The 27605-nt window shown below is 52.4% G+C and overlaps 11 protein-coding genes across 11 annotated transcripts; 7 read left to right on the top strand and 4 right to left on the bottom strand.

Moving 5' to 3' along the window:
• Positions 1–16: 16 nt before the first annotated feature.
• LTS14_009004 (uncharacterized protein) lies at positions 17–1432 on the bottom strand (the record flags this gene model as incomplete). Its single annotated transcript, XM_064841687.1, has 2 exons — positions 17–738; positions 787–1432. The coding sequence occupies 2 exons, from the start codon at positions 1430–1432 to the stop codon at positions 17–19; spliced, it is 1368 nt and encodes a 455-aa protein (XP_064690850.1).
• Positions 1433–1841: 409 nt separating this feature from the next.
• On the bottom strand, positions 1842–5741 carry LTS14_009005 (uncharacterized protein; the record flags this gene model as incomplete). The annotated part of the gene is given in 2 exon segments (XM_064841688.1): positions 1842–5630; positions 5649–5741. The coding sequence occupies 2 exon segments, from the start codon at positions 5739–5741 to the stop codon at positions 1842–1844; spliced, it is 3882 nt and encodes a 1293-aa protein (XP_064690851.1).
• A 495-nt stretch (positions 5742–6236) lies between these two features.
• On the top strand, positions 6237–8584 carry LTS14_009006 (uncharacterized protein; the record flags this gene model as incomplete). The annotated part of the gene is made up of 3 exons (XM_064841689.1): positions 6237–6385; positions 6443–7206; positions 7773–8584. 3 exons carry the CDS (start codon positions 6237–6239, stop codon positions 8582–8584), a joined length of 1725 nt encoding a protein of 574 aa, XP_064690852.1.
• A 479-nt stretch (positions 8585–9063) lies between these two features.
• Positions 9064–9781, top strand: LTS14_009007 (uncharacterized protein; the record flags this gene model as incomplete). Its single annotated transcript, XM_064841690.1, has 2 exons — positions 9064–9328; positions 9405–9781. The coding sequence occupies 2 exons, from the start codon at positions 9064–9066 to the stop codon at positions 9779–9781; spliced, it is 642 nt and encodes a 213-aa protein (XP_064690853.1).
• Positions 9782–10223: 442 nt separating this feature from the next.
• LTS14_009008 (uncharacterized protein) lies at positions 10224–11667 on the top strand (the record flags this gene model as incomplete). The annotated part of the gene is made up of 5 exons (XM_064841691.1): positions 10224–10558; positions 10617–10829; positions 10881–10891; positions 10939–11157; positions 11207–11667. 5 exons carry the CDS (start codon positions 10224–10226, stop codon positions 11665–11667), a joined length of 1239 nt encoding a protein of 412 aa, XP_064690854.1.
• A 917-nt stretch (positions 11668–12584) lies between these two features.
• Positions 12585–13351, top strand: LTS14_009009 (uncharacterized protein; the record flags this gene model as incomplete). The annotated part of the gene is made up of 2 exons (XM_064841692.1): positions 12585–12831; positions 12888–13351. 2 exons carry the CDS (start codon positions 12585–12587, stop codon positions 13349–13351), a joined length of 711 nt encoding a protein of 236 aa, XP_064690855.1.
• A 793-nt stretch (positions 13352–14144) lies between these two features.
• On the top strand, positions 14145–14506 carry GAL7_1 (galactose-1-phosphate uridyl transferase; the record flags this gene model as incomplete). Its single annotated transcript, XM_064841693.1, has 2 exons — positions 14145–14297; positions 14357–14506. 2 exons carry the CDS (start codon positions 14145–14147, stop codon positions 14504–14506), a joined length of 303 nt encoding a protein of 100 aa, XP_064690856.1.
• A 132-nt stretch (positions 14507–14638) lies between these two features.
• GAL7_2 (galactose-1-phosphate uridyl transferase) lies at positions 14639–15470 on the top strand (the record flags this gene model as incomplete). The annotated part of the gene is made up of 2 exons (XM_064841694.1): positions 14639–15194; positions 15250–15470. The coding sequence occupies 2 exons, from the start codon at positions 14639–14641 to the stop codon at positions 15468–15470; spliced, it is 777 nt and encodes a 258-aa protein (XP_064690857.1).
• A 5588-nt stretch (positions 15471–21058) lies between these two features.
• LTS14_009012 (uncharacterized protein) lies at positions 21059–22035 on the bottom strand (the record flags this gene model as incomplete). The annotated part of the gene is made up of 2 exons (XM_064841695.1): positions 21059–21699; positions 21756–22035. The coding sequence occupies 2 exons, from the start codon at positions 22033–22035 to the stop codon at positions 21059–21061; spliced, it is 921 nt and encodes a 306-aa protein (XP_064690858.1).
• Positions 22036–23346: 1311 nt separating this feature from the next.
• LTS14_009013 (uncharacterized protein) lies at positions 23347–24744 on the top strand (the record flags this gene model as incomplete). The annotated part of the gene is made up of 2 exons (XM_064841696.1): positions 23347–24372; positions 24427–24744. The coding sequence occupies 2 exons, from the start codon at positions 23347–23349 to the stop codon at positions 24742–24744; spliced, it is 1344 nt and encodes a 447-aa protein (XP_064690859.1).
• Positions 24745–25908: 1164 nt separating this feature from the next.
• On the bottom strand, positions 25909–27392 carry LTS14_009014 (uncharacterized protein; the record flags this gene model as incomplete). Its single annotated transcript, XM_064841697.1, has 2 exons — positions 25909–27134; positions 27329–27392. 2 exons carry the CDS (start codon positions 27390–27392, stop codon positions 25909–25911), a joined length of 1290 nt encoding a protein of 429 aa, XP_064690860.1.
• Between the last annotated feature and the right edge of the window lie 213 nt (positions 27393–27605).

Genomic DNA, 27605 nt, shown 5'->3' on the forward strand with positions numbered 1-27605 from the left:
GTCCACAACTCTGGGTTTACGTGCTGTTCTGGCTCGAATTGCCGTCTTTTGTATCTGGTTCTGGAGTAGCAACGATTGGTGTAGGAAGGGAAAGTCCGCCCCAGAAGGCCAGTGACCATGTGTTGGGAGCCAGGAAGGCCATGTCGTAAGGTCGGTTTGGTGCCAGCAGGAGCAATATTCCAAGCCAGCCGCTATGCTCGATGATGTAGGTCATAGTATCCAGATACACTTCGACTAGAGATCTGCTGTAGTCGATTTGCAATGGTATTGGCGGTACCCGGTATGCCTCCGCGATTTGTCGGATCAGGACCAATTTCGCAAAGATCTGATCACGTGGCTCGCTTGTAAAATCCGAATAGGTCGTCCACATCATCGTTACAAACACTTTCAAAAGCTGACGACTCGTATCTTGCGTGTCTTCATCCTCATCAGGTCCAACCAGGCGTTCGGCGACACCCCAAGTGAACTCGGTCGTTTCGACCTCGAGTGTATTAAAGCCTTTAGCCAAATACTGCAAGCAGGCCAACTTTGAAGCTTGGATGCCAACTTTTAGTCCGGAGGACAGAGGTCTTCTGGTTGATGGGCCTATGTGCTGCGCTGCGAGCGCTGAACCAAGACCATTCCTGATCAAGTGCAAGGAACTTGTGACAACGTCGAACTCCACGAACACGACTTCGCCAACCCAAAACTCAAAGTCCTTCGCCAATGCACCTTCCTGCCAAACCCATGCGCGTCGAACTACAATAGATGTCAGGATTAGGCGTCAATAGCTCGTATGTGACTCACACCACGAACGACTCCAGAAGCGCACAATGGGCTCCCAATGACTGCTTCCTATCAATGGTAGCCCCTCAGCGTGTAAATTGTATCCGCAAGGCACCCAGTCAAACTCGAATGGCTTGCTCATCTCTTCGTCCACTGAGCTGTACATTTGCAGCAGCGCCCTAAGCATCTCGCGTACGTAATATGCCTCCTGCTCTGGATCAGGCCCCAGCCAGATGATCACATAGCTAGCATTGCGATAGATTCGATGCATCGCCCGAACTTGAGCGGTGCGTTCTTCATCGTCATCCTGGTTGATACAAAGAGCATCGATCCAATAATAGCGAGGTAAGGTCTCGTCCCAATCAGGTTCTTCGGGTGAGTCTGCCAAGTGATATAAGAGATGTCTCAGGTTTGCTGTGACGTCGAAAGGCTCGCCCTGCGGTTCGACTGGCCATGGTGGTTTGATCTGTTCGGCCAGAGGTTCGTCCCAGGCATACGAGATTGCTTCATAGGGTGGGTAGTCTGCTATTTCGTGAGTAGTCAGGGTACAGTCGAGTACGTCGACATCGTCTTTGGCACTTGGGCTTGGGTTTCGACGGATTTGCAGCAATCTTGTGCAGTCATCTGGTAAAGGTTCGCTATATGCTTCATATCTCGATGGCGCCATGGCTGAGATAGAAGTAGTGCTCCGTGAAGTGGACAGATGTGCGCTAAGTACGCCATTGTGCAGGAGGGAAACATAGCTGAGGCTGAGGACCCTGCAGCAGAAGCGGATGCCAATTGCAAGCCAATACATGTATGAGCAAGATTGGTCTATGCAGACATAGGACGGATTACGTTAACACATAAGTCGGAGTTGAATCATCATACCACTTCTATAGAAGATTGAGTAGTGTCACATCCATCCGTATCTCAACCGTATCCTCAATCCAATCCAATGCCCCTCGCCCATTCCCAGATCCATAACCAAAAGAACGCCAGGCCATCCATGATGCTCGCAATCATAATATGCAATACGCCCTCGCACAAAGGGAAGACTTGTTCAAACGTCCAACGGTGGTGACAACTATCATAGATCACTCCCACCTCCCCCTCTTACCATCCAAAACTTGCTCCCACCTCTCCTTCTCTCTTCTCTCCTGTCTCGCCATCTCAGCTGCAACGCCAATACCATAGCTTACCGCTGCGAAGCCGACACCCACACCCAGCGCCCACCTCAGCTTGCCGCCCCTCCGCCTCGACCTCGCTTTCACTTTCTCGGCTCTACGTGCATGCTTCTCATGGCGCTCGTTCCACTTCCGCTGTTTTGATGCAGCCGGGGTGGCCAGGCGAGTGCCCGCATACACGGGCTCCTGGCGCTTGACGCGAGGGTAGTGTATGTAATCAATGTCTTCTTCTTTCTTATTCATCGCCGCTCTGACCTTGGCCCGATCAACCAGGTCATCGTTGTCAAGGTATGCACGGTCATGGTTCACGAAACCTGTGGGTGAGGCATAAGCTCCCGTCGAGACCTCTGGTACAGGCATAATCTTGGCAGTACCATCGATGGGATTGACATGTGCTGCCCGAGCAGCATCATATGCATGGGCAGCTTCCTGCGCCATGGCGTTCTCGTAGGGCATGAGCTTCCCGTTCTCAATACTGGTCGGATCATATGGCTTCGGCGCAGGTTTGTACCTATCGTGGAAGTTCGCAGCTTCCTCAGCAAGAGCATTCTGCTTAGGCTTGATCAAGCCATGGTCAACTAGGCTTGCATCTTCATCGATTGCGGCCGGGATGGTAGGCTTCTCAGCACTTGCTTGGACCTTCCTGAACACTAGCATGTCTCGTGTGCCATAGATGACCTGCCAGCCGTCTTGCTGCAATTCAGCAAAATGCGACACAAACCGAGCTGGTTGATAGAGCTGGCTGAGAGCTTGAGGAATACTGATCGGTGTCTCAGTGCCGGTGAAATTTGCGGTTGTGGTCGCAGTAGACAGGATATCATTCCCAGAATCGTAAGCAAGAACCTTGTACACTGGTGGCTCTTCCCAGTTGGCTGCGGAAGTTGCCTGGGACGGCGATTTTATCTCTTCAGCCAAGACAACGTCTTGTTTAGGATGCTCTTTCTTCACGTTGGCATTGACAATAGCCTGCCTAGCCTTAGTGATTGTACGGGTCAATTCGGCCGACGTCTCGAGCTGCGGAAGCGCCTGTGCTTCATGTGCCGCCTTCTCCTCAGCCTGGATCCTAGACTCGAGCCCATCGTCCTTGAACTCGTACGAAGTCGTCCTCTCGTGCTCAGCAAGAGCCTCACCAAGGTCAACATCGCTCTCCACTTCAACGACCTGCGGAGCCTTCTTCACTGACAGTCTCTTAGCAGAAGCATTTGCCTCCGAGCCTGACAAGATCCGTTGCTTATGGTTCGTATCGATGACACCATACTCGCGCTCGTAGATCTCACAGACTTCCTTCACAAGAGCCTGATCACGAGCTTTCTGCTCCGCTCGGGCAATCATCTGCTTGCCGGGTGTAGCAGGTGCAGTAGGCTGCTTGTACCACTTGCCAGCACTAGCGAACTTGGCGATATCAGGCGAGAAATCGCCTTCCGCCTGTACCATCTTCTGCGGCATCTTAGCTGGCACTGCTACATCTCCTGCAGCTTTGCTAGCCTTGGTAAGCTCGGCCTCAAGGAAGTGTATCCTCTCGACGTGCTTCTCACTGTGCACTGCGCTTTGCTTGTACGCGATATCGAGCTCCTGCCTGAGACTCCTAATCTTGTGCACATAGCGATTCTCATGAGACTGCATCAAGAATTTCTGTTCCTTGACTTCCGCCTCGAGAACTTCGTTGGCCTTCTTCAATCGTTCAGCCTTGGTTTCGTCGGCCTTCAGCTTGGCTTGTGAGGCTTCGTAAGCGGCCTTGCGTTGTTCCATGTCTTCGGCAAATCGAGGCACGGGGAAAGGGTAGGGTCGCTTTGCTGCAATGCGCTTGACACGATTCGCCTGCAGGATGTTGGCGGCATTGGACCACTCCTTTGGCACACTCGTCGGAATCTCGACGGTTTCGGTAGCCTCATGAGCACCCGAGTCGTCGAGATCATCTGTGCGAGGAAGCTCTTTGGACTGCATACGCTGAACCGCGGATAGCAGTACTGATCTGCTGTCTTCTTTGGCCGTGTCGGTGCGTCGGGACAGTGTCGTCTGAAGTCTGTTGAGAGCGGCTTGAAGCTTCTGTTCCTGGCGTCGTGGTGGCGACCTCGTTTCCATGGTCTCGAGCGTGTCGGCGAGGCTGTCGATGTCGTTGGACCGTGACGTTGGCTGTACTTCAGACTTGAGTGTGTTGCCGAGGTCATCGAGGGCCGTGGTTACCATATCGGTCTTCTGATGTTGGTCAGGTCTCGTCCTTGAAGACTCATTTTGCAGTGTGCTTCCAAGAGTGTCCAGAGAGGCATCCGCTGGTATCTTCGAGGTGCCATACGACTCATGAAGTCGTACGTGCGATGCTGTCAGGGGCTGGCCTGACGTCTCGGATCTTGATATCTTCTCCTCCTTCTTAGCCTTCGCAACCCACTTTCGTTTGGTCGTCTCCAGCTCAGCCTCCTGGAACACAGCGTTCTCAGCCTTATCCCACTCAGCAGCTTTGCTGTCGAAATCCGCCTCCATAGTAGCTTTCTGTTCTATCGTGGTCGGCTTAACAGTCCTGATCTCCTTGACCTTGCCCATCCTGGCACGCACATCATCAGCTGTGAGCATATCCATATCGTTTGCTGGAAGCTTGGCAAGTGCAGCTGGTCGTGGAGGACGAGTCTGTTCTTGCTGGGCGGAGTGAGAAAACATCCGGTCCATGTTCTCTTTCAGGCATGCAAGAGTGTCCGCCGCTTCTTTCGTGGCTGCGGCTATGACATCCATCGATGATTCCGGTGCTGGCTTGGCAGACTTATATTGCTTCACAGGCACCTCGACGGCCCTGATGTCCCTACGAGGTGTATTGATGAGCGAGCGCATGTCTTGACTTCTACTTGCAAGTGCAGTGGTGGACAATGTGTTTCTTACGACAACGTTGGTCTGCTCTGGCTTGGGCAGATCGATTTTGGCGGTGTTGACTGCTGGCAACGGCTTTACTGCCACCATGCGGTTGCTGATGGGATCGTAGACGAATTGCTTGAGCTCGTTCGATACAGAGTCCCACTTCTCGAGTCTTGCTGTATTAGACCATGAATCCCACGATGAAGAAGAGTATGATGCGTAACTTTTGGTCTTAGGAGAGGGAATAGATTCGGTAGTTTTGACTGGAGGAGAGTCGACGGGCGGAGGTTGACCTGTAGACGAGGATTGCCTGCTTGGCTCTATTCTCGTCGCCTTTATCTTCGACTTCTCCCGCTCAAGCTCCTCTGGTTTGCTCGGCTGTTTTGCTTGGCGTTGCATACCCATTTCCTCTCGCATCCAGCTCGGTACAAGCGGACTCCAGAATGGCTCAAAGCGTTTGCCGAAGACTGCCTCATAAGGATCATTTTGTATCTGCTTACGCATATACTCCATCCTCTCCTTCCACTCTTGCTCCCGCTGACTGAGTTCATAGCCATCCTCACGCTGAGCATCTTGTTCCGAAGCTGGCTGAGCTCGAACATGATTCAACGGCCATCTTCCACGACCGTTGAAGTGTGAAGCGAACCGGATATGCTTCGGCGTGAAGAAGGGCCGCTGATCTGCATCGTAGAAGTTGGCTCGACGCTTGAACTTCTCGATAAGCTTGGCTCGGGTCTTCATGGTACGGTAGCGAGTGAAACGGTGATACATCGGGTCGATATGGGATTCCCAGTCGCTGCTGCCTCTTCGTCGCCAGCCCCAGAAGCTACGGCTTTGTTGGGTGGCCGCCGAGGTTACCTGGAGAGTTTGAGAGACAGAAGCCTGACGGAGTAGACATGTTGGAGCTGTTGATGCCAGTGAGTGTCTGCGAGGTCCGAGTAGGCCACTACGTGCTTGTGGTGGAAGCATGGTTGATAGACTGATGGACTCGACGCGTGACCAGGCTGCCAGCGGCTCGGCTTAACGGAGCACTATAGCAATGACTTCATTAGCTGGTCGATGTCTTGGAGATCTAGTGTCATGAATGTAGCATGATAAAAACAATGCCGCCAACCACTTCGACTACACCAATGCGAGCAGTGGGGAATGGAGAATAGATAGCTTCCATCATGAACAAACAGAGTCACACCTCAGCAGGCGCCCTCGGCTGACAGCTCGAAGACTAGCGTGCCTTCGGACTCTGATAAGCCCCGCCTATCTCCACAACGCTCGGATGGGGGTGGTGCATGTGACCTGTCACATGTCAGAATCGGCGTACCTTCCTCTTTCGTCGAATGCTTGTCATTTGCCGCTCGAAGCTTCTGGCTTCACGCGCGAATGTCCATTGCCTTCATGCTCTTGTAAGCATGCGAGACATACATTTGGGTCGCGACGAACGTATAAGTATCTGAGCACAGGACAAGTATGGCAGCTTCACGCACAACAGATCCGTTGGAAGACGCAACGTACAGCGCCATGAGTGTAGGTGAGGTTGAGGCAATCGGCGCTCGTTGCCAGATGCCATTTTGTCGACAACTTGATTTCTTGCCCTTCAAATGTGAGAGCTGCAAAGGGTGAGTTGGTGGGTATCATTTATTATCTTCACCATCACAATAGCTAACGCAAGCCAGCAAATTTTGCCTCGACCACCGAACAGAGTCCTCCCACGAATGTACACACAAAGGCGAATGGGCGCGACGGCGAGCTCAATCGCAACAAACTCCAGCCAGCCGAGCGTACACCCAGTCTCCAAAACCTAACATTCTAAATCATGAACAACAATGCGCCGACCCCTCCTGCAAAACCCTGATCAACACGCCCCTGGTAATAGGCGTGCACTGCGAGAAATGCAACCGATCATATTGTCTCAAGCACCGCTTGACATACGAGCACAATTGCGACAAACTCACACCACTTGGTGCACGACCAGTCGGCCAAACACAACGAGAGAAAGGATTAGCAGCCTTCGAGAAATTGAAAGCCTGGGGAGCTGCGAAACGAGCGGCGATGCCCAAAGCACCGGCTTCAGCATCCAAGCAAGCTGCTGCTGCACGTGTACAGGCGAGTGCAAACATGAAAAAGACTGCGAAGGGTGACGAGAAGATACCAGTGGAGAAGAGGATATATGTGTATGTAGAGGCGAGCTCGGAGACTATCACGGCGAAGATACCAAAGGGAACGTTCTTCTACAGCTCAGAGTTCAATGTTGGTCGAACACTGGATCTGGCGGCGAAGAGCTTGCAGGTCAGCAACATGAATAATCGGTCCGAAAGCGCAGAGGATAAGCTGAGGGTGTTTCATGTTGAAAGTGGAAGGCTGCTTGGATTTGGAGAAAAGCTTGCGCAATGTATTCAGTCGGGCAACACGATTGTCCTGCTGAGAGGCGTTGGTGCTGGTATGGCAAGCGCACCATGATTGAGCATGATCAAAGAGAGAAGATCATGAGGCATGGCAAGTGTGCTGTTTTGATATATCATTAGCGGCATGCACGGCGGTTCGCGTTCGTGGTTACAGCAAGCGTCGGCGTTGTGGTGTTTATAGCACGGCTGATCGCTTCGAGACGTCCTCATGGACCAAAAATTTGCAGATCTGTCCGCGTGGTACAGCGTAAATTCACAACACAACATCTCCAGTTCGTTTGCAACAGGGGACAAATCGCATCAGGTCACGCAGCGGGAGAGATTTGATGCCTTCCGAAGCAGCAACCAATCGTCGCCAAGACCCCGCTCGCTTCCTCGATACGTCTCGTCTCGCCCCTTGCATCTTCTAGTTCTGCAAGCACATGCGATCTTGCCACAATCCGACAACGGTGTCGAAAAGATTTGACGCGCCATGTGCTGCTTCGTCATCGGCAGGTCGTGATAGGAAGACTTATGTAGCTCAGAGGTAGCTGACTTGACTTTCTTACCGAATTTCTCTTTCATATTCCGACCTACTGCCACGAAACTGCTTTTCTTACAGCACAAAACAAGATGCCGTACTACTCAGTCCACAAGCGCCCGGATGCAAAGCTCACGGAAGAACAACAGAAGCTCAAGCAGACCCTCGTAGATTCAGGACAAGAATGGTCCTCGACCTGGCACAACATCCTCATCCTCGATCCAGCCTACTTCAGCGCGTACTTGCGCCTTCGTAGCGTCCCGCTACTGAAGCGCAAGCTGTCCCCCAAACTCCAGGAACTGGTGCTCCTCGCCTGTGATGCCTCCTGCACGCACATGTACGAGCCTGGTATCAAAGCCCACACCACCAACGCCCTTCGTGCCGGCGCAAGCAAGGAAGAAGTAATGGAGACACTGGAGCTCACATCCGTGCTTGGCGTGCACTCGCTGAGCGTAGGCGTTCCACTTCTCCAAGAAGTCATGGCAGAAAAAGGCCAAAGCTTCAAAAGCGACCTCTCACCCCAACAGCAAAAAGCCAAAGACGACTTCCAGCGGAAACGTGGCTACTGGTCCGAGTCATGGGACGGCATCCTACGAGCCTCACCAGATTTCTTCGAAGCCTACACGCATTTCAGCTCTGTGCCGTTCCAGCAAGGCACGCATAATCATCTTGATGCGAAGACGAGGGAGTTGATATACTGTGCTATCGATTCAGCGACCACGCATCTGTATGCGCCGGGGTTGAAGCTGCATATTCGGAATGCTATTGAGCATGGAGCGACGCAGGAGGAGATTGTGGAGGTGTTTGAGCTGGCGGCACTGATGGGTGTGCATACTGTGCAGAAGGGGGCGGATGTGTTAATGGAGGAACTAATTGCTAATCACAAGAAGTGATTGCGGAAGTGCTTGATTATTTTCATCCATGGGGCGAAGTGTGGCGTTAAGTTGTAGATTTAATTGAAGGGAAAGCGTCGTTTCCTACAAAGAGAACTGTTCAGGACGAATGTGCAGTTGTGTCGATGTATGTCTCGAAGATCAAGCAGGAGTACTGGATGACTCCCCATGCCCGGCGAAAGAGCTGCTGCTGCTTGCGGTCCCATGGTCAGCTAATCACAGTGTGGGAACAGCTTGCCCACACCTTCTACTTCCATCGACTTCAGCGAGTATTTCTACGTGTACGAAGAGCACAACTTTCGGCCCAGACCCGGTAGGCACCTGAGGACATTAAAAGATGCAGACTGACGTAGCAGTATCTTCTCATTTGGAGCTGATTGATACCGTCACGGAGCTCTACACCCTCCTCGATACATTAGGAGCTACACGCGGTCTTGCAGTCCGTACTCCACCCTACAAAGCTGGCGAAATCAACAAAGATGCCGCAAGTACCGCAGGCTACGATACGGAAGTTTATGGAGCTGATGACTATGTTGCCCTATATGGACGTGGCAGACCACTATCTGGAGCTCGAAATCCAGCCCAGTACATATCCCATGTCTTATGTTGGCGAGCAACTTGATGTCGGCTATTTCGAGAGTCAGAGAGAGTTGTACAATGATGATTTTACGGCACCATGCGCTCTGCGTCTGACGTTCGGTGAAGGATCATACGGGACTGAGTTCATCTACGATACCAAGACCAGTAGGCTCTTTCAAAAGCATTTGATTACCTCCTCTAACGACACTGTAGAACACCTCATACCATGGCACCCCTATAGCCAATTCAGAGGATCAGGACGGTTACTTTCACCTATCTGGTGGTCAGCCGCGGGAAGTGCTTGAGCCATTCATATCGAAATGTCAGCAACTTCTGTATTTTGGCATAGCAGAGGGCCTCGATTTCAGGTATGAGTTCTATCATGACTCTGGAGGGCATCCACCCGTTGACTGGGAAGAGCACTTTCAACGGCAGTGGCTGGCAAGCTACAATGTATGGGCTGCCGCTCGCAAGATGAAAGACATCTATCTCGACTGCGGCTGGAACGTCAACACGTCCGATCGGTCTGGCTTTAGAAGTGACGAGTTCATTGAGAGGCGCGCGACATACTGGACGAAGGTTGTGCAGCCGCTTTTGGACATTGAGGAGAGAACTTGAAAGCTACTGTAACCCACGAAGGCCAAGATCGCTCCTTGCGAGCTTGCCACCAACGTGGGACCGAGTCTCACAATGAATCGATAATTCTTGTGCCACGGACTTGCAGCGTACGCTTTCGTCTTCATGTCTGCTCACAGGATGCCATTTATCTGCCCCGTCTCGAGACCCTCAGAGCGGCTCGACGGCCCGTGCCCTCAAGCCGTCATGTAGGCATCATTAGTTTGAGCTTCATGTCCATGCGAATCAACATCCACCCGCCGCAAGGAAAAGACAAAATCGATGACGACTTGCCAAATGCATGGCATAGTCCACGAGTGGACGTGGAACGCCCTCGCCGGCTTCCTTATATGTTGGGTATTTGAGTACACGTTCTTTAATCTCATCTGTGACGTCCAGTCTCGTTAGACTGTAATCAATCTTAGCGATGAGTAGCTCAAGGCCCATGGGCAACAAAGTGTCGCCCTCAAGTCGTAACGATACGCGGCAGCAACAACACTACAGGAATGACCCTGCCAAGTCGCCTGGACATGACAAACACGTCTCTATTCGTGAGCGGCTGTCGCACTTCACCTGGAGCTGGTTCGAATGTACGATGTCAACAGGCGCCATTGCGACTTTGCTTTCCCAGCAGCCATTCGAATTTCGTGGAGTACTCACTATAGGCAAGATCTTCTTCATCCTGAATCTGATACTTTTCGTCCTATTCTCATGCCTAATCACTTTCCGCTTCGCCATGCGGCCATCTGCACTTACTCGATCGCTACACCATCCGCATGAGTGAGTTCGTGGTGATGACGTTACTATGCGATACCAGATACGACTAACAGCCTACAAGGAGCTTCTTTTTCGGCACATTCTGGGTCTCTATCGCCTTGATATTATACAACACTCAACAGTATGGCGTACCAAGCTGTGGGCCGTGGCTTGTCAAAGCGCTCGAGGTGTGCTTCTGGCTTTTCGCCGGATGTGCTATGCTAGTTGCGATCTTTCAGTACCATGTCATATTCGATGTTGAGCGACTGCCTGTTGAGCACGCAATGCCCGCCTGGTAAGTAAAGTGGTCGTCTAGCTCCAGCGTTGTGCTAACAATGACTGCCAGGATACTGCCAGGTATGCTCGACATGAGGATGGTTTGATGGTTTGCTAATTGACTTCAGTCTACTCCTTCCTCATTCTTGGGCCATTGGGAAGCACTCTTGAGTACAGCCAACCACAGGCATCGGCGCTGCCAATCTTCATCGGAAGCATACTATTTCAAGGACTGGGATGGATGTTTGCCTTCTTCATATATACAATCTACCTGACCAGGCTTATATCGAACGAACTACCTGAGCCCCCCAAGCGACCGGGCATGTATGTTGCTGTGGGACCGGCTGGTAAGTTAGCCATATTGCACTCCGTAGCCTTAGTGCTAATACAAACTAGCATATACATCTAATACGCTCGTGGCTCTGGCTTATCAAGCACCTAAGGTCATACCAGACGACTTTCTCGGCATCACAACCTTCGCGGTCGGGGATGTATGGAAGGCGATCGGTGTACCAGCTGGAATATTCTTCTGGCTCTTAGCCTTCTGGTTCTTCGCTTTGACCACCGTGAGCGTGCTATTTGGTGCTCGACAGATGCACTTCACAATGCAGTGGTGGGGCTTCATCTTCCCAAACGTGGGTCTGACGATCGCCGCGATCTACATAGGCAACGTGCTTGAGAGCAATGGTATTAAAGCCGTGACCTCGGCCATGAGTGTGTTGTTAGTGGCGATATGGCTCTTCACGACGGGAATGAACGTACGTGCAGTTTGGAAGCGCCAAGTCCTGTGGCCAGGTATGGATGAGGATATGGAAGACATCGAAGGCCACAGCCAGGACGAAGACAAGGGAGACTGAAGTCGGCCGCAATTACGTCCTAATGTCACTTCCTTACGCTCATCTCGTCCTTGTGTATCCGGGTGAGAAAGCTGCTATACAGAGCAGCTCACCATCATCAGGTGAGGTAGGCGGGTGTTTTCGACATGGCGTCGAACACCTCGCATCATTTTGATCTACGGGGCCCATCCGTTAGCTTCGTTGCGGCTAAGTCGATCAATGCATCTCATATCACGCTAGACAAATACATGGGAGAAGATCTGCGCGACTTGGCGAACAGCTACTCTCCTCTTGTCGCCGGCAACACGCAGCTTCAATCTTCGATCCTATGCATGAGATCGTCGTCCTGTCTCGGTGTCCAGACCTCGTGAGCAACTCGGGTAAACTCACACAGATATCACGGCCAGCGGCCAAACACCACGAGAGCCATCATGCTTGCGGCGTGACGCGCTTTCAACCGTTCTCAGAGCCTAACGAAGCATCACAAATACTCAAGAGCTGGACATCACGGCCCTCGAGCCTCTGAGATCCTTGAATTGATATAAGCATCATCCTGCCTGCAAATGTGCCTCGGAAGCCCTCTTACATGTACATCGCTGCTGTAGCTTTAGTCTGCTCTTGACAGCTACCTGGCGGACATCATACCGTATGCCCGGAAAGCGCAAGACTCAAGGCCAGCCAAGCAACCTTGGTCTATAGATCCACGTTGTACCTGCTTAAGACAGGCGATCACTGCGGACAAACTACGTATTCCCGACTATGTCACTGTATTTGCATTCGAAATTGGAGCGATGCAATGCGTGTCACCAATACTGCTACGTCACGTAGGACTACAGGTCCACATGGCGCACGACGACAGTCTATAAAGACTGTCCGGACAGATTGTGCGACGTCTTCTCCTCGATGTGGCTCAATACTTGTAGGCCATAGGAATCATCATGCACTTCTTCTCAGCTCTCGCACTCGCGGCCACGGCAACAGCTGCAGCTATACCAGATGCTGTTCTCGACAAGCGCACTACAACATGCACCACGGCTGGCTCAGCAACACTAGCTGCCGCCAAAGCAGCATTCACACAAGCCAAACTGGTCCCTGGTGTGATCCCGAGCTTCAACCCCAAGGTGTCGGTACAAGTGGACTATAATGGCAAGCAAGTCAATCTCGGCAACACTTTCTCGGCCACAGGTAAGAGAATTATCGCCATGCCCACTCCGTGCTCTCCTACTTACGACATCATCTAGAAACTCTCAATCAGCCAATAGACATCACTTTCACCGCCAAGCCTGGCTACGACGCAGCATCAACCAAATACACAATCATCATGGTGGACCCAGATGCGCCTGGACCAGCCGCACCAATCTTGAAGGACATTCTGCACCTCATCATAGATGATGCGCAACCCGTTTGCACCGCCAACCAGAACCGTAAGACCATCGCCACGTATGCTCAGACCACGCCGCTCTCTGTCGCCGCACATCGATATACCTTCTTGGTGTATAGACAGCCACCCAACTATGTGCCGCCGCCGACTTTGATGTACCTCCCAGGCAATCGCGCCAAGTTCGATCTGAATGCGTATGTCGCACAGGCAGGGCTTATTGGACCTGTGGGTGGCAATTTCTTCCGTGAGGGCCTTGGCTCGACTGTTTGTGCTGTCACTCCTGGATGTACTCAGGACGGTACCGGGTACAAGGCTCCTTCTTAGTCGAGTGGGTGGAGGAAAAATTAGGAAAGCGACTAGGCATATGGATGCTTTGCTAACCCCAGGAACGATTCATGGCCACGACTATACATAGCGTGAGCAATAATAACGAGCTTCATCATGGTTCGACATCATTATCATGCTTTCCATTCGCACTATGCCACCGCCGATATCTGCCAATCCTCTGCCTGTGCGGTACATCTTCGTGTGAACTGCCAAAGCATCGTGAGAGCCGATCATAACAACTGTACATATGCGGATCCGCTCGCCCGGGCTCATCGGCTTGATCTCAACCTTCGCTTGCCGCCTCCCTCAGCCTAGTTCAATCACTGCCGGACCACGTGGCAAGCCGGAAGAACTTCGTCACGGACCACACGGTGCTTCCCATCTGCCCCTCCGCCTGCATCTCCACATCCCGAGGATCCCCATTATCGAATGTGTAGGTTTCTGCAGTCGCAAGAAAGTGGGATGGCGGCTTTCATTCGTGTCCACCTTGACCGGCGGTGTTTGTTTCGCGTCGTGGTCACGAACGGGTGTTGACGGATCTCAACAAAGTTCCATTTCGGGTTGCTCAGAGGCATAGAGTTCTAGTTTTCCGCTCACTTGAGGCGGTTACTGCTTCACCATCAGCAGGGAAGGATTTAGTGCCATTAAGCGAGACAGTATATGAGGTCAGTCACTGCCTGCAAGTGGAGAATAATCATCTGAACTAACGAATATGCATCAGCTCAACACTTCGCCTGATCTTCCCTCCCACTCCCTGCCAGTAGCTCGCTCTACTACCAAAACTGCCGACATGCCCGAAGCCATCCTCGACGACATCTCACATCGACGGTACAATCCATTACGTGCGTCATGGGTGCTAGTCAGTCCTCATAGGACGAAGAGGCCATGGCAGGGACAGCAGGAGGCTGCCAGCAGGATTGAACTCCCAAGCCACGATCCCACAGTGAGTACAAGCAAGGACGTGCAATGTGTAAGGAGTTCTTCGATTGATGGGCGTAGTAGTGCTATCTCTGTCCTGGCAACAAACGAGCACAAGGCGATGTCAACCCAAAGTATGACAGTACATTCGTCTTCGTCAATGACTACTCTGCGGTCAAAGAGCAACAAGAGGAGTACAAGCAGCCCGATCAGGACGGATGTGAGTCGATGTGATCAAACGCCTGCAAGGACAAGAGACTAACGAACGGGGCAGCGCTCGCAACACGACTATTAAGAGCAGAGAGCACGACTGGAAAATGCTACGTGATAACATTCTCACCCGAACACAACGTCACCTTGGCAGACATGCCTGCGCCAACGATCATGCCCGTCATCGATACCTGGACCAAGATCTACACCTCGCACATCGATCCCCACTCGCCACTATCACGAGCTGCCAAGCCTACGACCTCGTCACCTTCAGCACCGAACGGCAACATCATCGAACAGCCCAGGCAGCAATATCGCTACATGCAAATATTCGAGAACAAAGGTTCAGCAATGGGCTGCTCAAATCCACATCCCCATGGTCAGATATGGACGACGACATCCTTACCGGAAGAACCAGAAGTCGAACTTGACAACCTGAAGAAGTACCGAAGAGAACAAGGTGGCTGTAACTTGCTAGAAGACTACGCCAAGCTAGAGAGCGAAAAGGGCGATCGGACTGTATTTGAGAATAGCAGTTTCTGGGCCGGAGTACCATGGTGGGGTACCTGGCCCTTTGAGATGATGGTCGTGGCGAAAGAGCACAAGCGTGCACTTGTCGACCTCAATCAGCAGAATAAGGAGGATTTGGCCGAGGTCATGGCTGAAATTACGAGGAGATATGACAATCTTTTCGAGACTAGCTTTCCTTACAGTAAGCAGCGAGGTGTCGCATTGCAGTTACGACTTCTTACTAACACGTCTTGCAGGCATGGGCATCCACCAAGCCCCGCTCACCGGCACTGACGAAGAGATCGAGGCCTCACATTTCCACATGCACTTCTACCCACCTTTACTGCGCAGTGCGACCGTACGCAAGTTCTTGGTCGGCTACGAGATGATGGCCGAGCCACAGCGCGACATCACGCCTGAACAGGCTGCCAAACGACTTCGGGATTGCGGAGGCGAGCTCTATAGAAGGAAATTGTAGCAGGAGCGCCGTTCAGCTCCGGACCACGATGGGAAGGCATGATTGACGTATAGTATATATGTGGCATGGATATTGGCTAGCATTGCATTGGAGTCTTGTAGCTGGGAACTGATGCTTGGAGCGATTAGATGTGACTAGAGGAGGATGTCGATGTCAAACGAATGCTAGTCCACGATGTGCGGACACTGCATGCTTGTATCACTTTTGCCCTTACGGAGATAACGTTGACGTACTAAGGATTTTAAGGTCCTGCACAGAGTACTGAACATGACACCGATTGGTGATGATATGTTGCAGCCGACACCAGTGTCAACGACAGAGACACTACGAACCAAGACTTGCGTCCAATATCGCTGCTGGAGAGTGGCCGGCCAAGCGATGTGGTAAGTCTTCATCCAGTAGCGACACATCTTACGGTACGGCGCCGTCCTGTTGGCTCAGGTGCTACTAGGATAGTGCCTGGTGAACAACTGTTGAGTCCTGTTTGGTCAGTCTGCCTCGCCTTGCCATTCTTCGGACTGTGATTGGCAAGCAATTGCTGCCTAAATGAGGCTCAGTCGAGCCGGTGTCAGTGTCATTGTTCACGGGCCGTTATTAGCACGTGCAGACGGTGGCGTTGCACCATTCGATAGTGAAGTGACTGCTGCGTGTGACGACAGGACCTAAAGCTCACGTGTTGATGTGCGATGGAAGCTTGACTTCATCGTAGCACGGGCGGAGACAGACGGATCTGGTCATGCCTGAGGAGCTCCGCTTTGACTCGAATGTGGGTGGCGAAGCACTGGGCACATCTGCGTTGTGAAGAAGCGGTGATTGGAAGGAGATGCTGCCGTCGTGCCTTCCTGATATGGAAGCAGCTTGTAACGGGAGTCAATCCTTCCCACGAAATGTGTATGGAGTGGTGAGCTCTCAACGAAGCGCACGAAATGTAGCGGACTGCAATTCTGATTAAACCTTGGCGGGTTGGCATGTATGGGATGCTCACCGAGATATGTGTGGCTAGAATGCTTGTACAACCAGGGGCATTCGGCACAGAGGCCAGTTCGCTTCTGGCCAATCGTCAAGCCATCATGACCAGAGCGGAGGTATCAAGCCTTTTCAGCCATCGGATCCGCGGCACTCACAAGAGGAGGAGATGGCCCAGATACCGGGCTGCTGCAATTTACATAAACAGATGCTGGGTTGTGTGTTGAGGTGGAGGGAGCACGGCGCGAGGTAGAGGCGCGATGATGGGCGATACGGGTCACGGATCATTCTGTCATCCAAGCTCAATCCCGAGTGCCAAAGCCACATCGCTCCGAGCACTCACAACAAGCCTCGAGTTGAGGGGATCCATATGATCCAACCCTTCGCCTTACGCTAACACCGCACCTTCAAGACTTCGCCTTCTCCCGGGGAGCCTCAGGTTTCTGATCACGAGTCCCATGTATCGTCCGGAAGGCATGCGACAGCGCGCCGCCGATCAAGAACAACGACTACAGCGCGGGAAGTGGATGGGGCGCGCTTGCTTGCTTTCTGAGCGATGTGCTCTGCCACTTGACTGATTGGGACGAATCTTGAGCTGATACAGGCAAGCGCTCACTGTCTATTGAACGCCCAGCTGCAGGCTCATGGGGTCGCCCACGTGAACGGCGTCACTAAGATGGAGACGGGGGAGAAGGCTAGAACCTTCAAAGGCGCGCGACCGCGCCTCGAAATCCGATCTTCCTCTCGTACACATAACTCGTTTCGTGGGACTCCGCTGTAACAATGTTGTATTACACAGCACTGCCTACCTCGTCATATGATGCTAGCGCTTCTAACACATGGTAAAGGGAGTCGCCCTCCAGGCGTCGCGCCGATGATTTGATGCCCGATCATAGGCGGCCCCTCCAGGGCTCTGTCGGGCCATACAGGTTGGGAACTCGATTCTACTCACACTTGAACCCTCACTGCATCTTCCCTACCCCTTATCCTTTGATGTGAGAATAAGGAGCCACCTGCGACCAAGAGATGGTACAGCGCCCGCAGATCGAACAGAGCCAAAAGCAATTCAACATTGTGAACCGACGACCGAGTAAACCGCCTTCTTCAAAACCATTGGTCAGACTGCCTCTGCTCGGTCATCCGTTTTGCAGCCATGGTAGATTATACTGGGCCCGACGAGACGGCGGGAACAGGCGCCTGGGTCACCGACGACGATAACGTCGACTATCTGCAAGCTTCCGGATCATTTGTATGCCGCCCAAAGTCACTAATGGTTACTTGAGGGCCAAGCACGTGGGACCAGATTGTGCTGATAAGTGTCAGTAGATCTCAGATATACACACAGGGCGACCGACCAACACAAGCACGCCTACCACGAGTACTGCCAATCCATATGCATCGCCGATCCAGTCCGATCGCTCCACTCCCTACTTCACTCAGTCTTTTCAGAGACAGGAGTACCGATCATGCCCTCCATCTCTGCAGTACGCTGGCGGGATACCTAACGACATAAAACAAGTAGCAAGGCTTGAAGCTCCTCTGACAAGCTATCCCCAACAGCAACTCACATCGCCTCGAACCACAGCTCATCAATACGTAAATCAGCAAAGACAGAGCATCCAGACAGCAGCACTCCCGCCCAGGCCTCACTACCCATCGACGCTACAAGCTGGACACAGCTCGGAGCACACCTTTGCGCCAGCGCAAGCACACTCCAGCTCTTATACTGGAGTCATCCCGTATTCGAACGCCAGCTGGGATCAAGCAGGCTTTGGGCCGATTTTATCCTTCAACCAACCTTATCTCGACCAACCGAACATCCATCCTAGACTCTCACAGTGGCAGCATGGCACTGCCACCAGCGATCAGCGACGGCCTTCGCAAACTCCTGTCGACCCATCGCAATATGCAGTGCCGTATAGTCAAAGATTACCCAAACGCCCAGCAGTAGCCTCACCGCCTGGGATCCCGTACGGGCAACAAAACAGGACTGAGCCATGGTTTCACCAGGAAATAATACAGCTGACTGACGCACCACCCTTCGCGCTGGATCGATCGAGAGATGCCGCGTCTATACCGCGGCATGGTGCGAACATGTCACCAACGATTAGTACAGAGAGCCGCAGTACATCAACGGGTAGGACGACAAGGACGAGCAGGCTTTCGATGGTTACCGAACATCAGTGCGACGATTGTCTTCAGCATTTTCGGTGCGGAAACGATCTAAAGTACGTGTTTCAGTCGGCACTACCATGGTTCATACTAATCCTTATCACCAGCCACCACATCAGAAATACACATACCGATCGCCCATTGTCTTGCGATCAATGTGACAAATTGTTCGTCTACCAGAAGGATGTCACACGCCACCAGAGAGATGCGCACAGCAACTTGCGCCCGTGGTTCTGCTCGGATCAGAACTGTGCTTATGCCATCGTGGGCTTCAAGCGCAAAGATCACCTATTGCGTCACGAGGGAGGTCAACGTTGTCCGAGAGCGATTACACAAGGCATGCGTGTTCAGTCAACCCAGCGGCTGGGATGATATACCTATGCGACAGCAATAGTCCGGAACAGGCGGACGTCTCCTGTTTACATAATAGCGGGTTGAGCGAGGCGCTTGGGAAGATACCACCAGTCGCCAGGCCAGTTCTATGAGAGTCTTTTACCACCAGCTATGTAGGCTATTCAACACTTGTCGTCAGTATTTGTCAATGTAGAGACGACAGGCTATGCTAGAGCTGTACCAATAGATCGCAACCATTGATCTCGCCTAATGCCAATGCAGGTACCACATGTATACACTTTCGGTCCAAGCGATAGAGCCTTACCTCTATTATCATTATTTGCGCAGCGAGCACAATGACTTGACACTGCCGGTGTGCTATTCGATACTACCAAACTTAATCAAACGAAAGTGGTATTATCTGTCTTCCGAGCTTCCAAATGCTCTGACATAGGTTTATGCAGAGCCGTCCGCAGTCTCTACGACCTAGAGCGTCCCCCAGAGCTCTACCTAGGCTTACCGAAAATGATAGCTACATCCTGATCGTAGCACCCATTGTATCAGTAGATATGGCAGATCTTATTAGCGTAGTGAGTTAGGATTCCCTATAACATAACTACAATACTAGCAAGATCACTTGTTACCTCTATCACCCTCTAGCTCCCATCGATGCACCGTATTGTTACGAGCGACATGTTCAAGTCTAGTAGATGACCTTGCATCAGCTTCGACCAGGTATTGCGAATCCGCTTCAACGGGGGCTTGTTCCATTCAAACATGGGAGCCGCATCGTCTTCGTAGTGCGACTACCCCGGCACACCCTTCTTATTGCCTATAGCGTCGTGATGCATCAACGCATCTCCAGACGCATCCCGCTTCTGCCGTCCTTTGTGTCGCCAGACAAGGCACAGGCCGATAGCAAGCAGTATCGGCACTCCGAGACCAACGGCTACACCAATGGCTAGACTAGTGTGATGGTTTGGCGCTGGTGTAGAAGCAATAGGAGACGCCGAGGCGGCCGTGGATGGTGCTGCCGTCGCAGAAGCGACCGAGCTTGTCGATGTAGTCTGAGCGGCATCCGACTAATCAATACCGTTCTGTGAGACGCGGAAGATGGCACTATTCGCACGGCATCCTACGCAGTCGTGATCTTGTCCATTCGCGAGCTCGAGGTGGAGGTTGTACCTCAAGTTTTGGCTATTGATGGGTCCGGCCGTCCAGTTGAGGAGGGGAAGTCCGAGGTCAGATTCGCTGTAGCTATCATCAGTGCTTTGTCCTGCTCTACTTGGCTATACTGATCCGCCCGCACTCGCGAGGGGCTGCCACGAAAAGAAATTGTTATCATCAGGACCCGAGAAGATCGTCAGGTCTGTTTGCGCGAAATTCGTCGTCCACTGAATGAGGTATGCTGTGTTGTTGGCGATTGTCAAGCTCGATGCATCTGGTGGACTGAGGAACGTCAGATTGGTCGCGGCTGCAGCAGTGAGAAGTAAGTAAGTGTAGAGCAGGGTGCGCATGTTGGGCTGGCTTTCGACTCAAAAAATGAATTGAGCAGGTGGACAATGGTGAAATTACATCTGCTTCGAGAGTGCACAACGCATGAATCTCAGAGCAAGTGGCAATCTACGTCGGATCCTTCACTTCACCAGGTTCTGGTTGGTTATCTAGCAAGCCACCAATAGTCTGTCCGCTGTCAAGCTGTAACCGCTGAACCAGGCGTGGCTGGGAAGGAACTGCAGCTTGGCGTTCGGGAACGATGAATCGCAACTCTATCGAGCGGTCCACGAATCTGCACAACTTGCAATGGATGTAAATGCAAGCCTGACCCCGAGGGATGGAAGGAAAAGCGTCTTATTGCCTTATGTTGCTTCGAAACAAATACCGTGGCTATCGATCAGGACAAGGTGTTTGTTATTGAGCACAAGGTCATGTTACCTTGCTCGCATCATTGACATTGATACCATCACTGAACCACGCAACGGCAGTATATAGAGCTTGTATGATGTCGTCCCAGCATCGTGACCATTATATCCTCACTACGAACTTCGAAGTATCGATTGTCCCATACATTGAACTCCCTACGATGCTGTCATGTCTCCTGTTCCCACGTAAAATGCTCAGCTGAAACCTCGAGCCTCCATCTCCTGCGGGTCTCGAGCAGGAGCTTCCGCTGGAAAGGCTGTACGGGAGTTGGTTTGCGGTGACGCCCCGTAGTGCTGGGGTTTCGCGCCCCAGGTCGAATTACTCTCTGGATATGACGGAGGTGGTTGATTACTGTTGTGCTTCGTGTCGCGGCCGCGACGCCTCCAGAGGAAGAATGCACCGGCAGCAAGTAGCAGTGCGCCGCCGACACCGACGCCAACACCAACCCCGATGGCAACGCTGTTGTTTGTTGGTTTGGGTGGGGCGCTGCTTGTCGCTGCTTGAGTCGCTGACGAGGACGACACTGCTGGCGGCGAGGTTGTTGAGCTGTCGGAGCCCGCTGCCGCAGCAAGACCGGTCGTTGACGGTGAGCTAATACTGATACTCGTTGTGGTTGGTGTACTGGTCGCCGACGATGAGGAAGAGCCAGGCAGAGCCTGTATGTAGAATTGACGGCTCCAGAACCCGGTTCTGTCATCACCTCCCGGATCGGCATCGACTATGTGCAGAACGTACGGCGCCGCGGTGATCCCACTGCCACAGTTTTGTGTGTTGCAATTCGGTGGGATAGCGCAATTGACCTCCCAATCATAGGACATGTTACCGGGGGCGCCGGCTGCCAAAATTGTCAATCGAGGCACACTCTACCTGTCTGTGAAGGTGGAAACGTACTAACGATCTGGCACTGATTGACTACAGCCTGGTTGACAGTCTGGTTCCAGATATAGTAGATGTTGACCAAGTTGTACGGTGATTCCCATCTGATGCCCATCGGGCTGCCTTGATTGAAAATGCCGGTTGATCCAGAAGGCCACGTGAATTCGCCATTCTGCGTGTTGTTGATAAAGTTTCCCGTTGGAAGAGCAGGTAATGTCGACGCTGTTACGCTCTGAGCCGCAATACCACCGGCCCCAATGCACAGAGCTGCGAGGTATGTGAAGCAGCGTCCCATTGTGCGTGTTCTGGTCCAAGATCTTTTAAGATACGTCTACACTTTCCCGTCGCAATGTGGACCAGAGACAATGGATCAACTAAAACGGAGTGCAAGGGTAGTACAGCAGTGTTATGCAATGAGTGCACCACGCAGAGGACTGTAGAGGCCTGCACTCGCACCAGCAGACACCGTTGCACGACTCGTTATCTTCTGCGCCCCCTCTTCCACAACACTAATAAGATTCCGCAGCATTTGGGGGCTGTCATTTGTGCCGTGCAGCCCGATTGAGCATGGGGCCTGGGATGCGAACCATTAAAAGCAAACGGACTTCTGTCGAAGGATTGCCTAGTCTGCAGCAATCCTGCGCCCTGTGCCGCTTCGTTCGGTTCACCGGTCAGAAGAGGGGCCAATGGCAACACGATCGACGCGGCTCGAGCTGTTGGTCAATGAGCATCCCGCTGCATGCACGCCTGCCCAGAAGCGCCACACAATTAGAGAGAATTTAGCCTCGTGTCCTGCCATGCTTCGAAGCCTTTACAAGCTTCACAGGGAGACAGGCGTGCTATCAAGCACGGCAGAGACGGTCCATCTGGGTTGTTGGCGTAGCACTGCTATATCAGCAGATTATTATATCAGGATTTTTGATATGGAGGGGAGCCGCTGCACGAGTCGGTGCGCCTTTGTTGTCTAGCCTGTTGGGGTACCGCCTACGTGGAATCGAGATTGATCTAAGCCACTAGCGTATGAACGGACCCGACGGCTTTACAACCGAAACTCAAATTTTGGCTAGGCCGCATTGCTCAGACAGATAGGCGCCTATCTCAACGACACTCTTGGGGCCATCGGACATCGCCACGCTCATGCTTCCCGTGTCGCTAATCAGCTTGAGGTGATCGTCGTGCCACTAGTTCCACAGCAGCGTTTTCATCACATGGAGTCTCTGAATTCTTCCTAGCGGCAGTCATCCATGTCATGTACACCCCTCGCTACTGTCTCCAGCCGCCGTGCTGGTGGCACCGCCGGCGTGGGTAACTACTGGTGGTCCGAAGGGGCTTCAGAAACGCATGTGCGGCCTTCTCTACCGCCATCCTCAGTTCACAGCCTCGTTGAGCAGATCACTGTATGCCTTCCAACGTGCGGCTTCCTTTGAGCAGACACTGCAACCAGACTGATGTATAGCCTTAATTTTGTGCGGAGCCAGCGTTGATCCTTACTTCACTTTTTTAGCCACGGCGCGGTCTTATGCAATTGCTGGGACCCTCCTCGATTTCCTAGACCGTCGCAGGCACATCAAGACGCTGCGAACAACGACGCCAGAGCGACCTAGTCATGCTCAGTAGCAAGCGTTCACACATTCGCGCTGTCCTGGCCTTTGCTTTCCTCGCTCTGCTCCTAGTCTGGAGTATCGCCGGCTTGGGTGTCACAAGCAAGTCCAGGTTACTTCCACTATCAAGTGAAGCATCACAAGCTGGACAGCTGCCATGTCACGAGTTACCGGGCGCAAGTGACACCTTCGTCATCCTTCGCACCGGCTCTACAGAGATAGACGACCGGTTCGCTATCCATCTGTCTACCAGCATACGGTGCTTCCCGAACTACCTCATTTTCTCGGACTTCGACGAGGACTATCTTGGCGAGCACATCATTGATGCCTTGGCGGATGTCGACCCAAAGTACCAAGAGAGTAGCCCGGACTTTGATCTTTGGCGCCGACTCCAGAATGGCGGCCGATCCACGCTGGATACATCAGAGCTTGCTGGTGATCCTGATCGGTTCTCAAGCATGACTGGGAAGGCTGACAATCCAGGCTGGAAACTGGATAAGTGGAAATTCCTGCCTATGGTCAACAGGACATTGCACGAACGGCCCAATATGAAATGGTACGTCTTCATAGAAGCGGATTCTTTCTTGCTTTGGTCTCAGCTGCTGCAGTACCTCTCTGTGTTGGATTCGACCCAGCCAATTTACGCCGGAAGTCAAATGTTTGCCAATGGTGACATCTTCGCGCACGGCGGCTCTGGATTCATCGTTTCGCAGCCGGCCTTGCGACAAATTGTGCCTTACTACTCCGCCAACAAGGCCACAATCGAGCAGTTCACAGAGGGACATTGGGTGGGCGATGCCGTTCTAGGCAAGACATTCACAGATTCGGGTGTGCGTTTCAAGAATGCCTGGCCAGCCTTCCAAGGCGACTACCCTGGTCTCGTGCCGTATGCACGCGCGGACGGCCGCTCTGTGCCGGATGAATCGCTCCGAGAATGGTGCTATAACACCATATCTTACCATCACATGTCGCCGTCAATGATTCGGGAGCTGTGGAGTTTCGAACAGGAATGGATGACCAAACATAATGCAGTAAGTATCTCTGCGCCTCTATCCCACGATGCGTACGCTGACCCAGCGATACAGACATCCGAGACTATACGTCACAAGGATATCTTTACCAATCTGGTGATGCCTCAGATGATGTCGCCTCGTACCGATTGGGACAATCTGAGCGACAAGGAAGAGGGCGTGCTTGGGTCTTTGGAGGACTGCCGGCGGCGTTGTCAAGAGCAATCGGAGTGCAGACAATACTCCCTCGATGCGGACCAAATGTGCCGAACACGTGTCGATCCTCGACTGGGTAAGGCGGTCAAGGACCTCAGATCAGGTTGGATTGAAGATCGCATAGTTGATTTCCAACGAAACATGGCACCTTGTGGTAGCGAGGGCTGGCCGCTATAGAAGATACCAGTACAATCGCTACGCAACTCAGGCAGGCTTCACGATCGCAAGTCCTGTGGGTTTCCAGAATACACTCCCGCTCTGCAAGCGATGCTTTCGAACAGTGGCCTCCCAAAGCCACGCCATTCGACTAGACCTCAGTTCACGGTTGCAGAGAGGAAAACTCTAAGCAGGTCAGGAGCTACAAGACCTTTGGACTCTGTCGAGTCCCGGGTTGTTGACCCGTACATCCGTGGCTTCATGATCGACCAGACATACATGATGCTACCCAACTTTACGTTTGGGAGGATTGTGATAGCCATAGTCGAAGTACTCCACCGTGGAGTCGAGCAACTTTAGTCTCGCTGCGAGCGGCGTCCCGGGGAGCGTTGATCAGGATGATGCTGTACTAGCTATACGTGGGGGGAAATGGCTGAGCTTCGGCGATGATCGGCGGTAATGAGCAAATGGCTATGGAAATATGGTCTGGACCGAACCTCCACGAAGGCGCTCTATGGCATATACTTACATCCATATCGCGTGCTGTCTGGACCGAGTTGCCATTTCTCGTCTCAATGCGCCCATAAGAGCGATATATAGATATTCTTGTTGCGCCATTGGCGCACATCGCAGACGTCACACATTGAGGCTGTTTGATTGAAACTGTCCAATTGCCTTCCCATTGAATGTCTGACGTTGACGTCGACATATCGCACACAGCGCACTCCAGGGCAAAGGAAAGCATACTGCCGACGATCAAAAGAAAGGCCTGAGGCCCCTGTCATGGCTTCTTCTATCCTGGTCGGTCCAATCAGGACGGTACAGACATGGTAGAAGAGCATGACGGGGATAGGCCTCGTTACCCTCACGAAGACGCTTGCATGCAGTGATAAACTACATGGGAGGCATCTTTCAGATCGACCACAAATAGTCGTTATCGGGACTCGTGCTAACCTCGTTCGATCATCAGCAGCAGCTGGTAGATCAAACAATTGGACATGTGCTGCGGCTAGCGCCAAGCCTAAGAGTCGAGATTATCAACCGAGTAGTAGAGGAGCAACGGCCAAGCCGATGGTTCGTGCGATTGTCCTAACCAGACTTGTATCTGTGGACGGCACGCGAGGCTGAGAGGCGTCCAGACGTCGAAGTCTATTATCGACAGCGCATGCCACTGACACGGCATGTCTACCCGTGGGTGTCGATCCACACAAGAGCCTTTGCCCACACACTTTTCTGGTCGTAGCTCTCGGCTCCATGTGTACCTAAGCGTAATACCGTTGGTTGAAGCACTAATCTCACCGGTGCACCGTCCAGACTATGATCATCGGGATTATCCAATTTGTGGAGCGGGTGAGCCTGCATGAAAGGCGACGAAATTAAGAAGTTCTGATCTGCCGGTTCTTGCCTGAATCGGTACTCGATGCCCGTCCGCTGAGTCCAAAGACCCATGGCAAAGCCTCCAGCGTCCTTGAACACCTTCCTCAGCTTCTGTCTGCGGACGTCATTCAGGGTGTCGTCCGCTTGGGTCATCAGCAGTCGTGCGGGCCCATGCTCGAATAGATCTGCCTCTCGGGCGCACTTGTCTACTAGCTCGCTCTGTACGTGGTCACGTAATTGGCATGCTCCTATGCTGGTGTCCTGCTTGTCAGGTGTCAGTGCTCGCAATGTGTCAGATCTCCAGATGTGTGCCTTTCCCGGGTCAACTGGCTGAGCATCAGTCCGTGAACAATCATGTAGCAGGGCAGTATTGTTACCATCTGAGATCATGTGGAATGTATTGTGGAAAGCGTCGGCTGGATCGATGCGGTTACTGAGTCCCTGCAACTGATCCGGTAGCTCATCGAAGCTCGCCTGCAGGCTATCCGACATGAAGAAGAACGGGTTGTCGAGTGCCATCGTATGTACTGCCGAGGAAAGTAGCCCAGTGAGACAAAGACGTGTCATATGTCGTACTTGCGCGAGACGTGATAAGCTGTTAGTCGGCGAGAAAGATGCCACTTCACATGCGTTCAGCGCGTGGGTCAGCTCGGTAGCCACCCACTCCGGTTGTGACGCCAGATCTGCCAGACTATCTGAAGCATACTCTTTTGCAAACATCAAGATTGTGTTCTGGATACGCATGAATCCATGCGTTATGGTTGTGTCATCTTCCGGTTGGAAACAATCACCGCGCAGATCCTGGAACACCTGGAGCTGAAGTTTATGGATTTCGGCCTCGAAAGCGTTCTTCTGCTCGGCCTGCTCGTGACTATGTCGCTGCTTGAGCAGCGTGGTCTCATGGTCCACTTCTTTGATCTTTTGCCTCAAGCTGGCAATAGTCTCCGTCTCCAATAAATCAGGGTCTGTTCGCTGCAGTCCATTGGTAGACTGCCGATTGTCAATGGGAGCTCTGTCTTTACGCTCCGAAGGTACTGCTGTGGTGCTCTGCGAAGACACATCAATTTGCGGCAATGGTGGTAGTACTTGATCGCAACGTTTTGTTCTTGCAACTTGACTCTGTTGCTTAGACCGCGATGATTGCTGAGAGCCGGCAGTAGAATTTGCGTTGAGCTACAGCTTATCAGCATAGTATACTGACGATGTATTTGTCCTTAACTTGCCGTACGAGTCGTCACGGCAGCCTCCCGAGTATTGTGAGGGCCGTCCCAGATCTTCCTGACCTTCTGCATCGTAATTGACGTTAGTGCAAGTGCATACTGTTCTGCAATCAATAGTATCGTGTAGGAAACAAGAGAAAGAGAAGGACGACCTATGATTTGGGATCGTTGGCGAGTACAGCCACAGCGGGATGATCATCCGATCGCCCCCATCCTCGTAGTCGTCACACTCTCTGCAAAACTACCATCAATCGATTCTCTTTCACCATATGACAATTCTATCAA

This window comes from Recurvomyces mirabilis (genome assembly GCF_035927965.1).
Source record: "Recurvomyces mirabilis strain CCFEE 5264 chromosome Unknown scaffold_28, whole genome shotgun sequence".
Classification (NCBI taxonomy): domain Eukaryota; kingdom Fungi; phylum Ascomycota; class Dothideomycetes; order Mycosphaerellales; family Teratosphaeriaceae; genus Recurvomyces; species Recurvomyces mirabilis.